Below are 22,885 nucleotides of genomic sequence, written 5' to 3'. Positions count from 1 at the left end.
CTAACAGATCTAACCCATGTTCAGTCGAGGAGCAAACTGCAGGGCCTAGTATATTACCTATTTTTAAATAACTGTAAAAGTACCCATCTGTGTTTGAAAAAAAAAACTCAGCAGCATTACCTGGGAGAGAAGATGTAACCATATCTGACTGGCAGTATTTGTGATGAGAAATTTTATATAATTATACATCAGCTCGTGCTGCCACCACGTAAGTTCTGGACCTTCTGTATGCAGTAGTTCCTGGCTGGGACTTGCTGAACTGAGCCAACTGCGTCTAAAGTCACTGAGCCTCGCCTTAGTAAGTATTCAAGATGCTATTTGCTTATGTCATATTTTACACTTAAAATAGTTAACTACTTTCGTGGTTAAAACCACTAAGTAGCTTGCTTCCTTTTACAATTAGTTACAATATTGTCAACTTGCTTAATACAATTAGCTCCATTACTCAGGTCTTGCCAACATGTTCAGAGAACCATGGCACAAACTCAGATATCTAATCTGAAAACTATTCCAGAAGGTACTGTGTTACTTGTGGAAAGTGGAAGCTTTACTGTCCTTAAGTGCTTAGCAGTTTTCTAAAGAAGGAAGTAACAGTTTGAATGTAGTTATACCACCTACTCAACTCATGGTAAACATAATTTGAACAAAGCTAAATCATAGGTTTTGTTCTATTTAGCATGATCTCTACCAGACAAAATTTAGGTCAAATTAGTACCCACGTTGCTTGCTGTCTGTGCCGATTTGGACACACACACAGAAATGTCATTTTATAATCCTAGACATTAGAAGATTGGTGAACTTTAAAAAAAAGAAAGAAAGAAACTTACATTTGAGCTAAGAAGTCTGCATAAAGTTAACCCCAGAATGACAGCTTCTGAAACAGGTTAAAGGGGAGGGGAAGCTACCCACAGGAATATTTGCATACTACTCAAACTTTATTTTATTCTTTTGACAAGTGCAACATAAATATAAATAACAAGTGCAACATAATTATAAATAAGGCGCTAATTTCAGGGACCAGTTTTAAACAATGAGAACGCAAATATATCACTTCACATCGGGCAGTAATAACTTCGCCCCACTAACTTCACTGTAACTGAAAGCACATTAGTTACTGCCTTGGGGTTTTTCCTAAGGACCACAGGTAGGTACAAATGACCTATGTTAAGTACGTTCACGGACACCCAGAGGCAGTCAGTATACAACCAACAGTTGTGGCGTCATGAATTTTTAGTTCTCAGAGCTAGAGTTGCCTTTGTTTTTCCGCCCAGGCAAAGGGAAGCTGGACTTGCTCTGGGGCTGGGAGAGTTTGCTGGCTAACAGAGTGAACGGCTCAATCAGAGTCCTCCGATCTGTAACCGTCACCTCCCACAGTCGCACCTTCTCACTCTTTGCCCATTGCTGGGCCACTTCAGCATCCACTTGTCTCTGCTCAGAAAGGTCAATTTTGTTTCCTAATACAACAATTGCCACCTGAAAGAAAAATGGATAAAAGATCACACTTTGCCAGCATCAGTTCCTAGGCAAAATGGAGAAATAAAGAAAACTGTCTCGTTTAACAAACTGCTTCATCGGAACTGACCCTCAGATGTGACCTGAATGGTAGTCGGACATTCCCTTCACTGCTTCCTCAGTGCCTTTTTGTTAAAAATGCAGGCGCTCCACAGGTTGCTATGAAACATCTTAAATTAACAACAGGTGAAGTTACTCGTCGCAGGTGTGGGTGGAAGACACGCGGGGAAATCAGTGTCCAGGGTACCAATGAGGGCCTGACTGCAATGTGTGCACCGCGGTTCAGCTGTACCTGTTGTTTGGGAAATCTGCAGTGTGTACTTGAGAACATAGTGGGACTCCCGGAGCTGTGAGAGTTCTGCACCCCTGGGACCTGAGTCCACAAGAACAGGAATTTTTGTTCTGTTCACATTATTCCCAATCACAGAAAAGTGCCTGATGCAAGCACTAAGTATTTGTTGAATGTATGACCCAACGGGAACATTATACAGTAAATGCCAGGCAATCAATTCTTCACTCAAAGTGGAATGCTTACCGCACACCGACCAGAACACGTCAGTCACAGCTCTGGGGAGGGGAGGAGGGGACATCCAGATGTTCAGACAGTGACTCTTAAGATGATGGGAAAGTGGAGGAAGGGCAGCAAGGGTTGTCAGAGGGGCCTCTGGGCCATTGCTGTGTTCCCGCCTTTAACTTGAGCTCTCGGTGCTCCAATTAAGGCCCTGCCTTCCTGGCAGGATGGGAGAGCAGGCCCCAGAGCTCCGCTTTCCCGGCACATCTCATAATCCTCCATTTCTGAGCAGAAGCCCTCCTGTCATTCCCCGCCCAGATTTTCATCCCTGTGTGTATCTCCTAGTCTAGCCTTCCTCTCCCTCACTTCCCCAGTTGCAGAAGCTGTCCCACTTTGCCCCTAGACTTCAATAAAATCCCTTCCCTACGTCCCCCAGCTCTGCGCCCCCTTCTTGCCTCCTGGAAGGAGGCTCAGCACTGCGGTACTCCCACGGCGCGCTGGGGGAGCTCTGGTGTCGTCCTCATCTCAGCGCTGCCTCCGACCACGTCCCTCCCTGAAAACCCTCAAACTGAAGGTGGCTGCTACTGGTCTACGGCACCTGCTACCTGCTCCTCAGCCCACACGCTACCTTTCCTGTAATTCCTAGTGACTTCACTGGCCACATGGATGACCCTTCCGGTAACCTTTGCTTTCAGTTCTTCTCTAAAGACCTTAATTATCCTCCTGACCTCAGCCATTCACTCCCATGAACACATCTAGCTCTTGCCATTGTTCCTGCTCTCCCCTCTGATCTCAATTCCAGGAACCGGCTCTGACCTCTCCCTTCCAGTTCTAAACACCCCAAGGCCCACGATCCCCTGGCTCCACTCCCCGTATCACTGTCCTTCAACCTCTCTCGTGTCCTCAGTCCCTCACCCAGCTTAGATCCTTTTAATTCATTCCCTTGCCTCATTACTGCATTGTGTTCACCTGGTAAACCCCTTTGTTAAGTTTAACTCTTACCCTTGCTTTTTGCCCACACCATTTACTGACCGTGGCTCAAGAAAAACGCAACCCTGCTGGCTGGTCCCAGTTCGTACCGCCAGCCTGAAGTGAGATGGTGTTCTCCAGCAAACACATCACATTTCCTCCGTTTCCTCTGTAACCAGACAGCATATCCCACCTGGGCCCTCCCCCAGCCTCCGGCATCTCATCTTCCTTCCCCCTCCTTCCCCTCAGCCAACGTCTTTACTGTTTCAGCAAGAATACAGAAGCAATCAGAAGGGGAAGTTCCCCATGCATCTACCCACATCGAACAACCCTATGGTCTTCTAAGCCTATGTGTGCCTCCTCTGGAACCATCCTCTTTAACCTGGACACGGATATCACTCCATCAGTCATCCCTTCTCTCCTGCATGTTAAGTTTCTTCTCCACTGAGTCATTCCCGTTCGCACACAAACACAATGATCTCTCTCATCTAAAACACAAAACCTTTTCACATATCCTTCTCCGGCTCCTCTCTATTCCCCTTTATGGGACGATATATTCACTCTGTGACTCAAAACACTTTGAAAGAGCTAAGTTTTCAGTGCTCAGTTCTCTCACATCCAGGCCACAGAACTGGTCTCTGTTTACTAGAACTGTTCTTGTTAAGATCTCCAAGTTACCTAAGGCTGGTCACGTCTTCATCCTCAGCTTTTCTGATCTATCTTCAGCCTTGACGTAGCTTGGGCACTCCCTACTTTTAAAGTGCTGACTAGACTTGCCTTCTGGGGCATCGTTACCTCTTGGTTTCCCTCTTACCTCACTGGCCACTTCTTAGACTCCTTTGCTGGCTTCTCCTCAGTTCTCCAACTGGTAAATGCTGCAGTGCTCCGGGGCAACAGCATTTCAGCTAAACTCTGAGCTTCTCACATCCCCTCCTCACCGTCTCCTGTCAGCACAGCATCCCAAGTGACCGTTTTAAAACAAATCAGAAGATGCTCAACTTCATTCATATCAAGGAAAGTGAAACTATTAAAATACCGTTTCACCCAGAAGAGTCACAAAATCCAAAAATTTAACCACACGTTGTTAAGACTGAAGACACAGGCATTTTCATACCATTCCTATGGGCGGTAACTTGGTAAGATGTTTATCCTTGACTCAAGAACCCCATCTCTGCTGACTGATGTAATTACAACTACCCTAAATTGTACAGAATAATAAATCATAAGATTGTTCACTGCGGCACAGTTCATAATAATGGCTGGAGGTAACCTAAGTGTCCATCAATTTGGGACTGGCTAAATAAGTTACCATACATCTTTATCCACATGATGAATACTGTGCATCAGTGTAAAAAAAGGCATCTGAGTATTGTTATGGAAAGGACTCCAAGATATATTATATGAGAAATACAGGGTGCTGAACAATATGTTATACCTTTGGTACAACAAAGAGGGAAAAATAAGATACATATATTTCTATTTGCTTCTATTTATATAAAGAAACTTTGGAAGGACACCCCTAAACTAGTGAAGTGGTAAAATATAAAAAAGGCATGCTTGAGGTACAGGAACTTAAGGGGTGAGAACTGGAGTTCACCAGAGTCTTTTTATACATTTTAATTTTTGAATCATGTGCAAACATTACCCATTTGTTTTTTCAGAAAGCAAATATGAAAATAAACAAGTGCAACCCAAGCTACATCATGTCATTCTGTCATTCCTTTGCTTCCAGTCCAAAGTGTCGCCCTCACCTCCTACCACACTCCCCCCGGCCGCCCATTCTGGCCTCGGTGCCGTCCCTCAACATGACAAGCTCCTGCCGCCCCCTGCGCCCGCTGGTGCCTCCACCCTCCAGACACCAGCATGGCTCTCTCCCTCATGTCCTTCAGATCTGTTAGTCACCTTATCAGGGAGGCCTTCCCAGATCACCGGACAGAAAACAGTACCCTCACTCCCCACCCCACTCAGCTTCCTTTCCTACACAGCATCCCCCTTCACTGCCTCCCCTCTCCCGCCCCCAGGCCGAAGCTTTACGGGAGTGGGGACTCTTACCCACCGCCTTCCCTGCACCTCACCGAGAACAGGCAATGCTGAATGAACGTGCTGCTTAAATCCCCGTAACAACCATGGGAGAAAGGTACTGCTACCATCCTCGTCCTACAGATAAGGAAACTGAGGCAGAAAGGGTGAGAAGCAGAGCCAAGATTCAAGTGTCACGTATATGAGGGTTTCACTGAACTATTCTTTCAACTTTGTGGGGGCAGGAAAGGAATCTAGAGGCTACTCCAGAAGGTAAGAACAGCACTTCTCTGTCTCAGTGGGGAAGATGGGAAACGCGGGGAGGGGAGCATTCATTACTTGCCTTTCATATCTTTTGAAGATTGAACCTTATGAATGTTATCTATTCACAAAGTAAGTGAGTATTCAAAATAATAAAAATAAGTGAAATATCAACAACCCTGATGTCCTTCAACAGGTGAATGGTTAAATAAACTTTGGTACATACATACATACCATGGAATACCGGCCGGCCATACAAGAGCGAATGACGGATACACACAACCACCTGGATGACTCTCCGAAGGAAAAAAGCTGACACCAAAAGGTTACAGACTGTGTGGTTCCATTTATGTTACCACTCTTGAAGTGACAAGGTCACAGAAATGGAGGACAGATCAGTGTTTGCCAACGGCTAAGGAGGGAGGAGGGATGGGAGGGAAACGCGCGGCCATAAGAGGTAACATGAGGGGTCCCTGTAGCGACGGCCACGTTCCTGACTGCACGCGTGTCAGTATCTCGCTTGTGTTACTCTACTACGGTTCTGCACTGTGTTAGCACTGGGGAAAGCTGGGTAAGGGATCTCTACTATTTCTTAAAATTGCAAGTGAATCTACAATTATCTCAAAATTAAAAATTTAACATAAAAAATATATATATACAAATTAGGTTAAGAACATCTGGCCGGTGCTGCTAACCAGCTCATCATGTAGTGCCCTGGACAATGAGGACTCAGCCACGAGAAGACCTGGAGAGAGATCTGCGGTAAGAGGTCCAGGCAGGGGAGCCAGCAACGGAGAAGGGGAACAAAATGCTTATGCTGGAAAAACAGAAAGGAGACCAGCGTCGCTGGAGCACAGTGACAGGAACAGAATGCCAAAGATGAAAAGAACAGACCCAGGCCAGATCATCTAAGGCCTTACAGACCATACAAAGAACCTTATTTTCAAATGGTAAATGGATAGAATCCAGTAATGATTTATTAGGTTTTTTTTTTTCCCATTTCTTTCCTCCCACCTTTTTTAAAGGCTGAAGATAATCCTATTTATCCAGGGATACAATAAAAAGCCCTAGGAAATGGTGATCCCAAATAATACGAAATGAACTATGTAGTATTTAAGATATGGAGTCATTAAAATCCAACTTGTACATGGTGACAAGTAAAGGTAGAAGTCAAATGCTGGTCCTGGTTGAACTCAGTCAGCCCTGTATTTCCAGGGCTAAGAAAAATATGACGATTACAGATACTGTGAATACAACTTAATGCTTCTGTAATATTTCAATTACCCAAAAGTTCATGCTACAATTTAAACAGTGCTGTAATTCATAGTTGACATTGTTAACATACCCACTTACCTCTTTTTTGTCTTTGAACTTATCAATTTCTTTCTTCAGAAGCTCCACTCTTTGAAAGGATTCAAGGTTATTCACACTGTACACAAGAACAAAGCCATCGGCAAATGAAAAATAATGCTTCGGCAGCTCCACGCCTTCCTGTAGGCCTCTGGTGTCATAGAGATGTAACTGTTCCTTTACCCCCCGATCCGTTTCCACTGAAGCCATATACACATCCTCCATTGTTTCACAGTCTTCCATTCCTGGGATTAAAAAGAAACTACTTTTATATATACAAATAACAATCACTACGTTATTCATCTGAAACTAATACAAGGTTATATCAATTATACTTCAGTTTTTAACAAAGCAATTACTCTTTTTGGATAACTCAGTACCAACTGTTGCGTATTTTCTCGGCCTTTAGAAATTGGTTTTCTAGGTTCCATATTTACTACATACAAGAATCATATTTCCACTTACTAATTTCTTTAAAATGAAAGGTAGTTGTTACAGTAAATGAACAAAGTGCTTTTTAAAAAATATTTCTTCTGTGTAGAAATAAAAGTCATAAAAATTTGGCAATGAGATTTACTATTACCTATTTTTTAAAAGGGACTTTCAAGAGTCAAAGAACTTAATATCTAAATAAGAGAATCAAAGGCTGCTTTTCTTCTTCGTCAGAGCCAAGGACAGGACCTGGGTAAATTTGATTTTTCTCTGTAAAACTTCCACTATTTCTAGGGTCTGTTTAAAGAACTCAAAAATTCACATGTGCAGGCTGGGTCTAGGCACTAGACCTTAATTCCCAAGTACCTACTGTGCACCTTTGTACGAATGTCCTTTGAGTACTTCAAACTAACAAGTTCCTCCCCACACTTGTCACCTGTTCCTCCCCCTTGCTTCTGTCCCTTGATCACCTCCACCTGGTCAGTCTTCAGCGTTCTCTCTGAACAAGGAAAGTATGGGTGAGAGTTATCGTGTATCAGCGACTCTGCTGCTGGGACGTCTGCTCCATCCACTGCCTCCTTCCATTCCCACTGGCACAAGCCCTTAACAGTACCTCCACTGAACTACGTCACCTGAACCACACAAGCCAGTAAGGATACCTTCACCAGAACTCCTGCAGTAGCTCAGGAAACACCTGGTAAAAGCCTCCTATCCTTTCCAGACTCTGCTGAAATATCAACCCCGTGGATCCTCTCCTGACTATCCACTCTCCTCCGTTCTGCTCTTACTGTGCCTTGTACGGGGACTGCCATTTTATACTTAAATTTCCTCCTATCTGTCCCCTCCGAAGCTAGAGTGCAAACACACTGCAGAGTCAGGACTGTGGCTAATCTATCTTCATAGCTCTGAGGACTAACAAATTGACCTACATACGTGGAAAGTCCTTAGTAAATGTCTGAATGAATGAATAAATGAGTGAGCTCATAACTGATGTCCCAATTCCATCCCCTGCTCGCCTGACTGATGAGCCTTTTAAAATGCATTTTACTTTGCCCTATTTGTGCAGGTTTTGTCTCTTCAACTAGTCTGTGACTTCCCTGAGAGACAAACCTTTCTGTGTGCACAGCAAGTATTCAATAACCATTTGTTGCCAAGGGGATTAAGGTGAGAAGATTAACAACCTGAACTGTACTGATTAGGGAGAGAGAAGATAGGTATGGTATGGCCCCACTTTTAACTACGAGCTATCCAGAGGTAAAACCATCTGGACAATATTCTGTACCACTAAAACACTCTATATTACAGGTTGTGAAAAACTGGCTGTAGTTTTCCTAAACCTAAATATTGTAGCATGATTTGTGACATGTGCCATACATGAAATATAAATAAAATCTCCCAAAAGCATTAGATTAAAAGGAATAATCATGTAAGGATAAACAGGCTGGCTCATGAGAAACCAAAAATTTACTTTCATCAGCATAATTCTTTACATTAAGAAATGTTTGGGGGAAGGGTATAGCTCAAGCGGTAGAGCACATGCTTAGCACACACAAGGTCCTGGGTTCAATCCCCAGTACCTCCTCTAAAAATAAATAAGTAAACCTAACTACCTACACCCAAAATAAATAAATAAAACTTTTTTGTTTAAAGAAATGTTTGATGTTTAGTAGGGGAAAATTATTTACAGGTTTGAGTATATCATCCCGTGATAAAGTAATATCTTAAGGAAATTAAAGGTTCTTCTATGAAGACACAAACTTACTGAGCTTTGATTATAAAAAAAATTTAAAGGCAAAAACCATAAAAACTTTTGTTGTGGTGGATGTTTTATCCACTAAAAGCCAGTCTGGTTCCCTTCCTCCCCCACTTAAGAAATTCTGTTCCGCTATAAATCAGGCGAAGTTCCGACTCCTCACCAGCTCGCCCGACCTCCTCTCCTACTCCATACTGCCGGCCCCTACTGCTCCACCACACCAGCGGAAGACTAAGGATGCAGGACGTCCTGGGTTCGATCCCCAGTACCTCTTCTAAAAATAAATAAGTAAATACACCTAATAACCACTACCCCCACCAAAATTTTTTTTTAATTAGAAAAAAAAAAAAGGTGTTTTTTCCTTGCCCCAAATTTTCCCCCTCAATCTCTGTTGACTTCTATGACCATTCTGGTCCCTCTGGAGCACACATCACTTGTGTGCCACCTTCCATCTTAGGTTAGTATGACCAACACAAGACCCCTAGCAGTTTCCAGAACCTACAGAGAAATTAAGGAAAAATAATCTTACCAATAGTGTGATTCCCATAAAGAAGCTGCTCCAAAATTGCCGTTTTTCCCACAGAGAGCAAGCCACAAACCACAACCTTACAGCCTTTTCCCATTTTCTCTTAGGATGTCACTGTAAAGAGAATAGAAGACCTTTAAAATTGTGTAGTTAAAAATCAACCTTCTCTTTTTCTTTCTATGTTTAAATTTAATAAGTAACACGTACAAAGGGGGAAATTTCAAATATAAAAAAGATACACAAAATAAGGTATAGCCTTCCAAACCCCATTCCTGCTCTCCCACTGGTTTCCTTAGAGCAATCAGTGTTACTGGTCTCCTATCTATCTCTGCAGAAGTAAGCTAGGAAAACAAGACGACGTTATAGATAAGAATATGTTTGTTTTCAAAAAGAATAAACATATTTTACACAAAGAATATTTCAATACTAATTAAGTCTACAGAAATCCAAACTGAATCCTAGATGAAAATAATCCTTGAAAGACTGCCTGCTCATCTGTATTTACCTAGAAAAATAAGCAAGATGTAAAAATATAAGGAGGCATGAAGATAAAAATCTGGATAGAAAATGGACGTAATTTTTTAAAGAAGCATTAACACTATCAATGCTTCTGTCAGTCTTTTCTCAGGAGAGTGAGAAATTGAATTTTGGTCTCTTTTAGTCAGACTTCTCTTTGAGTCATAGTTCTTCAAGCCAGAAAAACTGATCAGGCACTTTAAACTAAAAGAAAAGGAAAACTTATTTCTCCCAGCTTCCTAACACATCCAAGGAAGAGCAAGATTGGGTAACATTTTCTTCAGTTTTCCTCAAAACTTTTATTTTCTGGAAGGCAAGATACCAGAAGCCAAGACAGAGAGGGAAAAAAGGCTCATTAAATGTAGCAGAATAATCTGGTAAGAGAATTTAAATTTCCACATTGCCTCTGCCATCTCCCACCACCTCCTTATTTCCAATTCTCTTACCTGGCAGTGTGGAACTTGCAATAACTGACTGAAAGGGAGGCCACAGCTCCTTAAAGTCAGAAAACAACAAGAAAGTTCAAATAAGCATTCAAATAAAAGCGGTGGTGGGCATCTTTCTGTATGCGTGTATGTTGCACATTACTGTTTTTTTTTTAACCAACAGCTAAAATATTAAGCAACAAATGAACTTCCTTTAAGTCTTCTCTACTTTGTTTTCTCAAAGTCTGTAACTTTTTTATTAAGGTAGAGTTGATTTACAATGAGTTTCAGGTGTACAACATAGTGATTCACAATTTTTAATTATACTCCATTTATAGTTATTGTAAAATATTGGCTATATTCCTTGTGCTGTACAATATACCCTTGTAGCTTATTTACTTTATACATAGTAGTTTGCACATCTTAATCCCCTACACATATCTTGTCCCTCCCCCTTTCTTCTCCCCCCTGGTAATTAGTTTGTTCTCAGTATGTGTGAGTCTGTTTCTTTTTTGTTATGTTCATTCATTTGGGGTTTTTTTTAGATTCCACATATGAGTGATAACATATAGTATATGTCTTTCTCTGACTTATTTCAGTAAGCCTATTACCCTCCGGGTCCATCCATGTTGTTGCATCTTTATGTCTGAGTAATATTCCACTGTGTGTATAAATATGTATACACACACACACACACACACACACACACCCCTTCTTTATACATTCATTTGTTGATGGACACTTAGGTTGCTTCCAAAGCTCAGCTATTGTAAATAATACCGCTATGAAGGCTGGGATGCATGTATCTTTTCCAGTTAGTGTTTTTGTTTTCTTCAAATATACACCCAGGAGTGGAATTGCTGGGTCATATGGAAGTTCTATTTTTAGTTTTTTGAGGAACCTCCACACTGTTTTCCACAGTGGCTGCAATCCCCCCCGACAGTGTACAAGTATTCCTTTCTCCGCATCATCACCAACATTTGTTATTTGTAGTCTCCGATGACAGCCATTCTGACAGGTGTGACATGGTATCTCTCTGTGGCTTTGATTGGCATTTCTCTGATGATTAATGATGTTGAGCATCTTTTTCATGTGCCTGTTAGCCATCAGTATGGCTTCTTTGAAAATGTCTATTCAAGTCTTCTGCCCACTTTTTAATTTTTTTTATATTGAGTTGTATGAGTTACATTTTGAATATTAACCCCTTATCAGTCATAGCATTTGCAAATACATTCTCTGATTCAGTAGGTTGTCTTTTCATTTCATTGATGCTTTCCTCTGCTGTGCAAAGCTTTTAATTAGCTTCCATTTGTTTACTTTTTGTTTCCTTTGCCTTATGAGGCAGATTTTTTTAAATGCTGCTAAGATTTATGCCAGAGTGTTCTGCCTATGTCTTCTAGGAACTTTATGGCTTCTGGTCTTACATTTAGGTCTTTAATCCATTTTGAGTTTATTTTTGTATACAGTGTTAGAAAATGTTCCAATTTCATTCTTTTACATGTAGCTGTCCAGTTTTCCTAGCACTGCTTATTGAAGAGACTGTTTTTCCTCCATTGTATATTCTTGCCTCCTTTGTCATAGACTAATTGTCAAAGTCTGTAATTTTTTATGACCTAAATCAGACAAAGCACATATCTCCTGACAGGAAAATTGTAATGATACCATTACTGTGGTGCCGTAATAACACAGCACTCATTTCCAGAGCAGTATACTACATTTAACCAGTAGATAAATAGTCTCTTACGTGATATAACTATTATTTCCTGGGTGGCACGCTTGGGCTCCTTCTGATAAATCTTCTCAATAATATTTATCACTTGCTTCCAGGAAAACCACTTCTCTTAGGGAATTTCCTTTTTATTTTTCAGTGTAAGTGCAACAGAAAAATTCTCAGTCTTTATAAGGGCAGAGTTTTGTGTAACGCTGATCATCTATGGTAGGGTATCACCTACGTCGGCAACGATGGCCCATCCGACAAGGTTTTCCATGCATACTTCTGAATTTGATTAATGTTATCTCCTTTATCATAGGATTCCACTCTCTATATATTGTGGTCCCCTGTAAGTTATACCATTGAATCTTTCTTTCTAAGAGTTTTTAATAACAGTTGCCACCTAACCACACGAGAAGAAGGTAAGAAAGAAATCTTCTGGAGTATAAGAAAAATGATGGCAGCAACAGAACAACTCTGTTGTTCAAAAAGGTTGCTGCTGGAATCTAAATTCTGGTTTTTCTATTATTATTGCCCTTCCTCTGAAATTGTCTTAGCCCCAGTAGAATTTCTACATACCAATCCTTACTTCCTCACCCCTTTCTATTAAATCAAAAAAAAAAAAAAAAAAAAAGTCCCTTTACCACAAATTATATCAATCTTCAAAAAAAACTCCAGTGCTTTACAAGGGCAGGTACATACTGTAGTTGAGTGAAGCAGCAGTTTTAAGGAAAGAACATCCCATGATTAACAGCAATAGACTCTCTGTGAAAGGGAAGCAAATAAGAATGCTGGGGACTGAGGTGAACTGAAAAAATGCTGAAATCCACAGAATCCAGAGAAATCCAGAAATCAAAAATTCCTGAGGGTCTTTGGAAGTGGTCTCAATATACCTGCTTTAAAAGGGATATACTACAATTGTACTTTCTTCACTCATGATACTAGGATTAGCAGAGAGAGTTTGATTTAAAATATGCATTATTTTGTATTTGTGTGTGTGTAAAATAAATTGGGGGATTTATTTCAGGATTTCAGAGAAGATCTCATCAAGGGCAAACAGTAAAAGTAACTGAAAAGAGGTAACTCTAACCCTAGGTAAAGATTTTAAGGTTTTTTTAGGAAGGAGAGAGAAGGAAAGAAATACGACCGGGAAGAACATGTTAAATATTTTATAGCATCAAAAAGCAAACAGAGACGAAAGGGTAAGTGTGATTAATCAAAGCACACCTGAAGCATTCTAGGTTCCTAGGTGTCTTCAAATGGAAAACAACAATATTACATAAAACTGAAGATCTGCTACATAAAACCTGTTTCACATCAATTAAAAAGTATGAATTCTTTTTTTTTTTTTGGTTCTTGGGTTTTTATTGGATCAGGAGGGGTCTGGGTAAAAGTAGGAATTCTTGAGGTACAAACTACTATGTATAAAATAAACAAGCTACAAGGATACACTGTACAGCACAGGGAATATAACCAATATTTTACAATAACTATAAATAGAATATAACTAAAAATTTGAATCACTGTCATACACCTGAAACTTACATAATCTTGTAAATCAACCATACCTCAATAAAAGTAATTTTAAAAACTATTAATTCCTTAAAAAGTTAATATCTAAAAGATTTTAAATGAGTAACATTACATACAGATACAAAATACTTAACTCTCTATACATGATCATGATGGTAGGGGCTCACGTTACATATAAAGTACACATATGCATCTCACCCTTATATATACTCAGATTTACAAATAAAAACTACCAAAAGCTTCATTCTATAAGCATCATAACATTTCATAATTTCCAAACGCAATAAATACACACCATTTCCTTCTAAATGCAGAAAGAGGTCACCTGCAGTACCCTGAAAGGGCAGGGGATCATAGGAATAGACCTTGTGGGTGGCCAAGCCTCTTAGGTAAATCGAGGTTCAAGAGTTTGAAAGGCTCCAGCACAGATGGATGACCTTTAAGTTTCCTTCTAACGCTGCCACGCTATGAGAGCAGAAATGACTGACCCAGAAACTGCGTCAACACGAGGTTAATACAAAAAGCAGTCGTTACAGCTCCTTGTACAGCCCCTACCCTAAGAAACTGCTGGAAAATAAAATTCAGCTGTGACCTACTAATCGTTGGCTGATGTAAATGACTAAGAGAACGTGCTTAACAGGCAAAATCCAATGCAGTCTTAAATACGTACTGCTTTGCTTTCCAGGCTAATCAATACAGTTGCTAGAGAATAAAAACATGGTCTGATCCACTCTGTAGAGAACACTGAGCTGGGTCAGTATTCTCTTGGAAGAGCCATCAGAAACAGCTACCCTACGTTGCCAGTACTTCTGTTCTTCCCTCACAGACATCATTCTAGTTTTAAAATAGAACGTAACTTTTTTATGCAAACAGGAAAATATTAACACTGAAACACTGTTAACTTCAAAAGGAGATATTATAGATCTTATTACGTAAGCATCACACGAGGAAAAACTACACTGTGCATTGGTTTATGTAAACATCATGTACTGTGTGCAATGCTTTCTCTTACCCATATATGAATACATTTTATATATATAAACATACATTAAAAGAGTTTTGCAAACAATACCGCACATAATAAAATACAATAAGCAGATTCCAGCCTACCGCACTTTTATTCATTCAGTAAATATTTACTACAGTCTTACCCTAATGCCAGGCATTATGGACAAAGAAGGAGGCAAAACCAAAACCTCAGGAATCTCAAAATCAATTAAAAATACCAATCCAAATCTTCCAAATTGCTAAATGAGAAACTGCAGGCTATGAATTAAGAAACAAAACAGCAAAACCTAATTAAGAAATTAGCAGTGATGAATCACATTGCCAGAATCTTCTTTCCAAATGATTATTCCCACTTTACAATCAATTGCTCTTGACCAATGTTTCTCACACCCCACATCTGGTCCAGCAATAAACCCTCTACCTTTGAAATGAAGTAGTCCAAGGCCCCGTCTTCTCTCACTGATCTCTCAAAGATGTCCATGACATAATCCCCCAAATCTATGAGTATTCTACTTTACATGGTAAAAAAGGACTTTGCAGTTGCGATTAAGAACCTTGAGATGGGGAGATTATCCTGGACTATCTGGACCCAATGTGATCACAAGTGTGTAAGAGGGAGACAAGAGTGTCAGAAAGTGAGAGATTTGATGATGCTATACTGCTGGCTTTCAAGATAAAGGGGTCAGCAGCCACGGAATGAAGCTGGAAGAGGGAGGAGGCAGGGTGGTAGAGTGTGTGCTTAGCATGCTCGAGGTCCTGGGTTCAATCCCTAGTACCTCCATTAAAGAAGTAATTAAGTAAATAAACCTAATTATCTCCTTCAACATCCCCCCAAAAATTAGAAGCTGGAAAAGGCAAGGAAATGGATTCTTCCCCAACGCCTCTAAAAGGAACATAGACCAACTAACTTGATTTTAGCCTAGTGAGATTTCTAACCTACAGAACTATAAGGCAACAAACGTGTGCAACGTGTGCTGTTTTAAGCCAGTAAATTTGCTGTAATTTGTTACAGTAGCTATAGGAAAGGAATACCACCTCCTACCTAGTCTCTGCTTCCACATTTTCCTTTTCTCCTTTTAGCCTCAAAGCTGCAATTCAAATCATCCTTTTAAAATGCAGGCCACATGGAAGGAATTTCCTCAGGGGCAGGGTGCATGGTCCTTGGTTCAATCCCCAGTACCCCCATTTTAAAAAGTTAATAAAATAAAATGCAAGCCACATGAAGTCAGTCTCCTGCCCAAAATCTTCCAATGGTTTCCAATCTCAGAAAGTTTGAAAACCCAGAGTCCTCCTGAGAACCTTCACCTCTTTGAAGCCATCTGCTACTTTCCCTGTTCCTGTATTAACGTGGGCGTGCTCCAGTCTGGGCACTTCAAGGCTTTTCTCAAATGTTACTTCTCAAGAAGACTCATCCTGAACATTCCATGCAAAATCTCCACCCCAACCTCAACACTCCCTACCCCTTCCCCCCCTTATTTGTCCTTAGCATCTTATCACAGAACATAATAATCTTACGTTTATTGCCTTTTCCCCAGAAGCTAGAATTTCTGCCACAACCACTGCTACATTCCTAGCTGGCACATAGTAGGCATTTGTTGAATCATGTAAGGGCTTTTACAATGGTAAAGCTGCAATTAAAAAAAAAAAAAAAAGGAAAATACGAAATGGGGGTAAAAAATAACCAAACCCGCCGTTTTAGAAGACAAATGATTCTCTTAATCCTTCGCCACACTTACGCTTGGTATTTGTAAGAGAATTAAGCCATATGATTTACCAAAAATGAAAATATTCTGTAGACGCAAAAAAGCTAATCAATCACTTGTTCGTCAATAAATAACGCAACACAAAACGCTTGCATTTTCTCGGCATTTTTTCCCCTTAACACTTGCACCTGCCAACCAGATCGTGGCACAAAAATATTTCGCTTTTCTAAAAACCCGTGGTCCTGACATAGCACGTCGAGGACAAGATCTATATGCAGGAGAGGCAGGGACCGCAGGGACCCGCAAAAACACCGAGCCGCCCGCATCACCCCCCTACCCACCGCCAAACCCTTTTTGGGGCAAAATCCCTCGGAGCTGGGCCTGCGGGAGCTGAGGCCCGAATCGCCCCGGGAGGCGGGACGCGGCGCCCACAGCGAAGCCCCCGCGACACGAGCGCCCCGTTTGGGCCCCAGAGGTCCTCGTCCGTCGGGGTAAAGCAGGGGGCCCGCGGCTGCCCCCCACGTGACCAGCCCGCAGCGCGTGAAGCGGCCCCGCAGGACGCTTCCTGACAGTCCTGCACACGGCGCAGACCCCGAGGAGAACGGCGCGCGGCCTGCGCGGCTCCACCGCGGGATTCGGCCGCCGGAGCCCCGCCCCCAACTTGCCTCCTCTCGGCAGCGGGACCGTCCGGACGCGCACTCACCGAGACCTCACCGCTGACTGTCGCCCTTAGCCTGGCTCCTGCCACTCCAGTACGAACCCCGAGGAGCAGAGGGCGGGACCCTCCGCGAGGTTGCGCCCAATCCCGGCCGAACTCCGCCCACCAGGCTCTCAGCCGGAACTACATGTCCCATGAGGCTGTGCGCGGCCACCGCTCTCTACCGGAAACAGGCTCGCTGAAGTGGGGGAGGAGCGCAAAAGGGATTGTGGGAGAAAGGCTCTTTCCTTTTCGTTTGGCGGCAGCCATCAGGTAGGCTGTGTTGGGATTTTCGCTACTCCATCCGCCGCGGATCTCTCTTCATGTGGGCCATCTAGGCTCGGGGACCCTGCGTCCTTGGAGCTCCTCCTGCCTCCTGTGCGGCGCGGGTTTGATTGGGATGCGGGGCAGCGCGGGTGTGGAAAGGCGGCCCCTGAAGCGGGCTGGGGGATGCTGTGATGGCGGCGCGAATTTGAGCTGGGCTCAGAGCGTGAAGGAAAGGGAGGGAGGGGAGGCCGGGCGGAGGGCGTCCTAGAGCGAGGCCGGCGGGCTGGGTGGAATATGCTTTTCTTCGAGAACAGTCCTTGGCGGCAGCAGCTAACCCGGAGGTCTTGGCAAGGCCTCTTTCAGGCCGGACCCTGGGACGCCGCCTGCCCCAGTCATCCGCCCCCTTGGTGCCCAAGGCTCGTTGCGCTCGTTCGTCCCGCAAAAACGTGTCGAGGGCCGCCCTGCGCTGCCTCCCGTGGGCGCGGAGGTGCAGGTTGAGCCGGCTGTGCCTTGCTGTTCGTGCAGAGCCATTTCATCGGCAGGGCTGTTCTCGTGGTTGGTGGGGAACTAAGATGGACGGACGGGGTCTTGTGCTTGAATGGATTATGTTTTTAACACCCGTTTATCTCCAAGGTGAGCCGAGATGGGCGCTTACAAGTACATCCAGGAGCTATGGAGGAAGAAGCAGTCCGATGTCATGCGCTTTCTTCTCAGGGTGCGCTGTTGGCAATACCGCCAGCTCTCGGCGCTGCACAGGGCCCCCCGCCCCACCCGGCCCGATAAGGCGCGCCGGCTGGGATACAAGGCCAAGCAAGGTGAGTGGTCTGCGGGGCTGCTTGGGTCACAGTCAGCTCCCCGGGGAAGGCTGCAAAGCCGCGATTAGGAAGAAGCATTTGATGCTGGAACATTAGCAGCAAGTTTGTTTTTTGTGGTTTTTTTTTTTTTTTTTTTTGTCTAGGTTATGTCATATACCGCATTCGTGTGCGCCGTGGTGGCCGCAAACGCCCCGTTCCTAAGGGTGCTACCTACGGCAAGCCTGTCCACCATGGTGTTAACCAGCTAAAGTTTGCTCGGAGCCTTCAGTCTGTCGCCGAGGTGAGTGCTTTTTCAGTGGTACTTGTATTGGTCACCACCTGGAGATAGTGGGGGAGGATTAGAACGATTTTTCTGATGGTTAATTTGTACCTAGGTGAACCCTGTTGTGTTTAAAATGGGGCTGGTGATTTTTTTTCTTTTAACTTAGTGAAGAGTTGCTGTCGGAGACTCTTAGTCTTTGTTAGGAATCTCTTTGCTCATACGTAAGAAAGTGTTTTATGATTAGTGTGAACCTGTGGAACGTACTTTTCTTAAAGGGCGGTAACTTTGTACTGAACTAGTAAATGAACTATGCTTTGTTGTAGAGGTTGACAAACAAGGGCCTGTTACTCTCCATGAGCTAAAAATGTCTTTTTAAAAGAAAACAAGGCTGTGCAGAAGAGACCATGGTGGGTTTCAAAGTTTTCAATAAAAGGTGGCTGACCTATTGTAGTAGAAAAATACGTTCCAGAATACTAAATTTGGTTAGCCAGATATTCCTAGCATTCATGCCTTAGAGAGGAGGTAGTCAGAATGGTTTGAAATCTAAGGACGTTTGTATGTTATTTTGTAGACAGTATGCCTTGTCATACTCCCTCCAGGAAGCGAATCAACCTTATGATATTTACATATGTTACAGTCTACCTTATTACACTTGGTCCCAGCCTTTGGGAGATGCTTAGTAAATACTTGAGTTGTTTTAAGTGAGCAGCCTTAGTCTGATATCTAAAGAGAATTGCTTCCTGATTGGATGCTAGGTTGTGTGGGAGGCTGACCTTGGGCCTTTTTTCCTGTTCTAGGAGCGAGCTGGACGCCACTGTGGGGCTCTGCGGGTCCTGAATTCTTACTGGGTTGGTGAAGATTCTACATACAAATTCTTTGAGGTTATCCTCATTGATCCATTCCATAAAGCTATCAGAAGAAATCCTGACACCCAGTGGATCACCAAACCAGTCCACAAGCACAGAGAAATGCGAGGGCTGACATCCGCAGGCCGAAAGAGCCGTGGGCTTGGAAAGGGCCACAAGTTCCACCACACTATTGGTGGTTCTCGCCGTGCAGCTTGGAGAAGGCGCAATACTCTCCAGCTCCACCGTTACCGCTGATATAAGTAATGTTTGTAAAATTCTTACCTAATAAACAATTTAGGACATTCATGTCTGCTTACAAGTGGTTTTTAATTTCTCTGTTAAAACTAGTCTGCAGATTGTTTCATGAATGCATTGTCAAATTATGAAAGTTAAAAGTGCAATAATGTTTAAAGACTAAGTGATGGTGTATCTTGTTTCTAATAAGAGAAATGCTTTTGTCTTTGCTTTATCTTATTAGGGAGTTTATATGTCAGTGTGTAAAATGCTGTTTGCTACAATAGATGTAAAATAAATTCTGTTAAAGAGGAAGTGCAGAAATTAACCCTGTAGATTTGTTGGTGCATGTGATGAAACCTACAGCTTTATTGGGGTGATGCAATGCTCTGCTGGTTTACTCTAAAGTGGCTGACTTACGGAGTTTGGCAGAGACAAACTTCATAAATTGGATTTTCCTTGGAAATGTGGAAGGTGTCCTGATCCTTTACCATATGTGGAAAAAGTTAACTAAGGGCCCACATTTTTAGATGTCATCTACTATTTCATTTATGTAACTGCCACTTCTGAAAGGAGAAAAAGAATTCCACTATTTTTAAGATAATTGAGTAAACCTGTTCAAAGAGAGTTCTCATCAAAATCTGGTTAAATTGCCTTGCCCTCCGTGGTACCATTGATCACATAAAAGGTGGAAACTACTGGTTCAATCTCATAAATAACTGGGATCTCTAGAATATTGAATTTCATGCAAAGTAGTAATGATATTTACACTGCTATGTATTGAAACTGATGAAAATTGAACATTAGGCGAGAAGGGAAATTACTAACCTTAAGGTTTGTAAACTGTAATGCCAGGATTGGGAAATTGGTGTTCGTTGATACCTTTTGATTGTGGGAGGATAGGAAAACCTAGATCAAAAACTTAAATGTTTTATCTGTAATACTACTTTGTGACCATTTTGAACCCTCTAAGCTATCTTAGAGGGGAAAATATGGTTGGTTTTGTTTAAAAGTAACATTGCTAAGTCTAATCAAATGTCATCTTGGGTCAAGCCACTTTATCCATTCCCCTAAGGCTATTGAGAAAAGTCATGTAGTTGGTGTCAATACAAGTTCATGGTTTCCAATCTAATTTTCTGTGTTGTCTACAGTTATTTTTCTCTTCCTGCTCAAATGACCCTCAAGATCTCAACCATTCCACAAACTTGCCAGGCTACCAATTGTGCCCACTTTTTCAGCATAGCACCACATTTTGTTTGCATCATGGCTTCCAGTAGACTAGGCTTCTGTTTCCCAGGGTGGGTTTGAGTGTGCAGGAAATACGGAAAAAGGAATTGCCCCAATTCTTGGTTTGCTATCTTAATAGGTGGTTTAATTTTGAAATATAATTGCTGGTTTTCTTGAACCAATTTTTCTCGTATTTTCTTCAAGTGTCTTTTGAAAGGCTCACCTAAATGACTTCCCGAAAACATGTAGCAGGCTCACAAAACCTTGAGACCTAGATTCCTTCCCACCCACCTCAAAATAAAATCTTAAACCATATTTTGTGTGTTGTAGAGGTTCAACTATATATACAGAATAAATGTCATATTAAACAAATGGACCTGCTATCTTGTCGTCCGATGGATGCTTTAAAGCAAACCAAATAACCCACAAAAATAAAACACATGATGGCAGAAACATTCAACAGCTTCAGGGAAAATGTGTAGTGCTTAATCTTGGGTTTTTGTTCCTTGGTTCTTTGGTCCTTGCATGAATTAGAAAAACTCATTTTTTTCCCAACTATTCAGAGTGCTAATTTAGGGAGGGGGAGGGTTGATTCAGACCAAAGGCCAGCATTAGGTATCTCCCAGAAGGGCTTGCTCCTGTCTTTGCTTACCCTGCAGTTAGTCTCCACACGCAGCTAGAGAGAGCGGGAAACTAAAGTCTATGAATATCTTCCATGATTTTCCCACTCTGCCACCACATGATCGCGTGTCCTGCTGTTCTCATTCTGTGTCATCCCATCTTTCTGGCCGTTTCTCAGACACACCAAGCAATCCTAATGCCTTTATGATGGGAAAACACAGATACTTAATGTCACCAAAGAGGCTTTCCCAGACCACTCCACAAGCTGCTCCTGTGTAGTATTTCTAGAGCAGCAGATGATTAACACATACCCGAAAGGTTGTTAGAATTTTCTTTAGAATTAGAGCAAGTGGTTTCTTACAACCCCACAAGATGGAGGGTCTAATTTTAACTCACCCCCTTTGTCAATGAGCAAACAGACAAAGATGAAGCGATTTGCTCAGGGTCACACAATGGCAGTCTAAATTCATGTCCTCCATATAAACTTATTTTAAATTTTGATTAGGCAATACACTGACGTGGCTGAAACATCAAAAGATAAAAAAAAGGTCTACAGGAAAAGTCTCCCTGCCCCCTAGTTTCCCCTTCTGTAGGAATCAGTGTGATCAGTTTTTTTTCCCCCAATCAGGAGATACTTCAATAAATGTACAAATATAATACATATGTATTGTTTTCTTTTTTGCCCAAATGGTAAGATACTATACACATTGGTTTTTCTCATGTAGTTCTGCATCTTAGAGCTTATTCTGTATCAGTTTATGAAGGGCTTCCTCATTCTTAGTTGTGACTGCCTGGTATTCCATCATATGGATGTACCATAATTTGTTTAATGTGGCCTCTGCTGATGAATATTTAAGAATTTTTTCCAATCTGTTGCTTTTATAAAAAGGTTTTTGCATATATCTTAGTTTACATTGTTCATAGATTTTAGCTATTGTTACTAGTGCTGCAGTGAACATCATTACTATATGTACAGGTTTCAACCTATTTTTATACAGGAAAAATAAACCTAAAATAGAGACTCTTAGTAGGAAACTGATAAATTTTCAAAACAAAATCTGCTTCAAAGGTAGCATGGTTAGCCTGTACCTTTAAAGCTTATCATCAAAGCACTCAAATTTAATGAAGCAGCTGGAACACACACTTCATAGCCCACTCTCAAATCCTGGTAATGGGCAACCCACCATCCATCCCCCAACCCAAACTGATTGATCATTTAATTTAATTGCTATGCTATGAAGATCTGAACTCGTTCGCTTGCAATTCTCCTTGTGATTTAAAGAGAGTTTCATTATTGGGCCGTCCTAGTTGGTTTAGATACAGTAATTGATGGGTAATGTAATTATCAATCATCTAATCACTAAACTTTTTTCTATGAGACTGTAAACATACTGTTTAGGTTCCAGAGGTTGATTATTAACTAAGCTAGGAAGTTTCACTTATCAGAAAGGAAAATTCAAAAAATGATCATCCCCATTAAAGAATTCAGTCCATTGGCTCCCAGTTGGATTCTGTGGGGAGGATCTGTTAGAATCCATTGCTGTCAACACATCCCAGTATTAACATTGTGATTAGAATGAAAAATGTTTAAATGCTCTGCCTCCCCCTCCCAATTTAGTAGTTCTTTAATGTGTCCATTCTTATTTAGCTTTTGAATGGGGTACAGTGGTACAATGACTGCTCAT

The 22,885-nt window shown here is 41.9% G+C and overlaps 2 protein-coding genes across 8 annotated transcripts; one reads left to right on the top strand and one right to left on the bottom strand.

The window, feature by feature from the left end:
• Positions 1 to 916: 916 nt before the first annotated feature.
• On the bottom strand, positions 917 to 17,052 carry NKIRAS1 (NFKB inhibitor interacting Ras like 1). Of its 7 annotated transcripts, XR_012509508.1 has the most exons (7): positions 16,895 to 17,019; positions 10,296 to 10,344; positions 9,337 to 9,447; positions 6,626 to 6,867; positions 3,807 to 3,936; positions 1,583 to 1,804; positions 1,335 to 1,473 (listed from the first exon to the last, which is right to left on the bottom strand). XR_012509508.1 is itself a non-coding variant. In XM_010947762.3 (5 exons), the coding sequence occupies exons 3-5, from the start codon at positions 9,428 to 9,430 to the stop codon at positions 1,231 to 1,233; spliced, it is 579 nt and encodes a 192-aa protein (XP_010946064.1). In that variant the 5' UTR covers positions 9,431 to 9,447; positions 10,296 to 10,344; positions 16,933 to 17,052; the 3' UTR covers positions 917 to 1,230. The 7 variants fall into 7 exon arrangements, 5 of the variants coding, with proteins under 5 accessions (XP_010946064.1, XP_010946062.1, XP_045367195.1 ...); XR_012509507.1 differs by lacking the exon at positions 1,583 to 1,804 and having other exon boundaries at positions 1,342 to 1,473; XM_010947762.3 differs by lacking the exons at positions 1,583 to 1,804; positions 3,807 to 3,936 and having other exon boundaries at positions 917 to 1,473; positions 16,933 to 17,052.
• On the top strand, positions 17,050 to 19,424 carry RPL15 (ribosomal protein L15). The gene is made up of 4 exons (XM_010947759.3): positions 17,050 to 17,199; positions 17,827 to 18,008; positions 18,152 to 18,288; positions 19,068 to 19,424. Exons 2-4 carry the CDS (start codon positions 17,837 to 17,839, stop codon positions 19,371 to 19,373), a joined length of 615 nt encoding a protein of 204 aa, XP_010946061.1. The 5' UTR covers positions 17,050 to 17,199; positions 17,827 to 17,836; the 3' UTR covers positions 19,374 to 19,424.
• Positions 19,425 to 22,885: the final 3,461 nt, after the last annotated feature.

This window comes from Camelus bactrianus, chromosome 1 (assembly GCF_048773025.1).
Source record: "Camelus bactrianus isolate YW-2024 breed Bactrian camel chromosome 1, ASM4877302v1, whole genome shotgun sequence".
NCBI lineage: Eukaryota > Metazoa > Chordata > Mammalia > Artiodactyla > Camelidae > Camelus > Camelus bactrianus.
The sequence above is the reverse complement of the archived record's forward strand: the minus strand, read 5'-3'. Positions and strand labels throughout refer to the sequence as shown.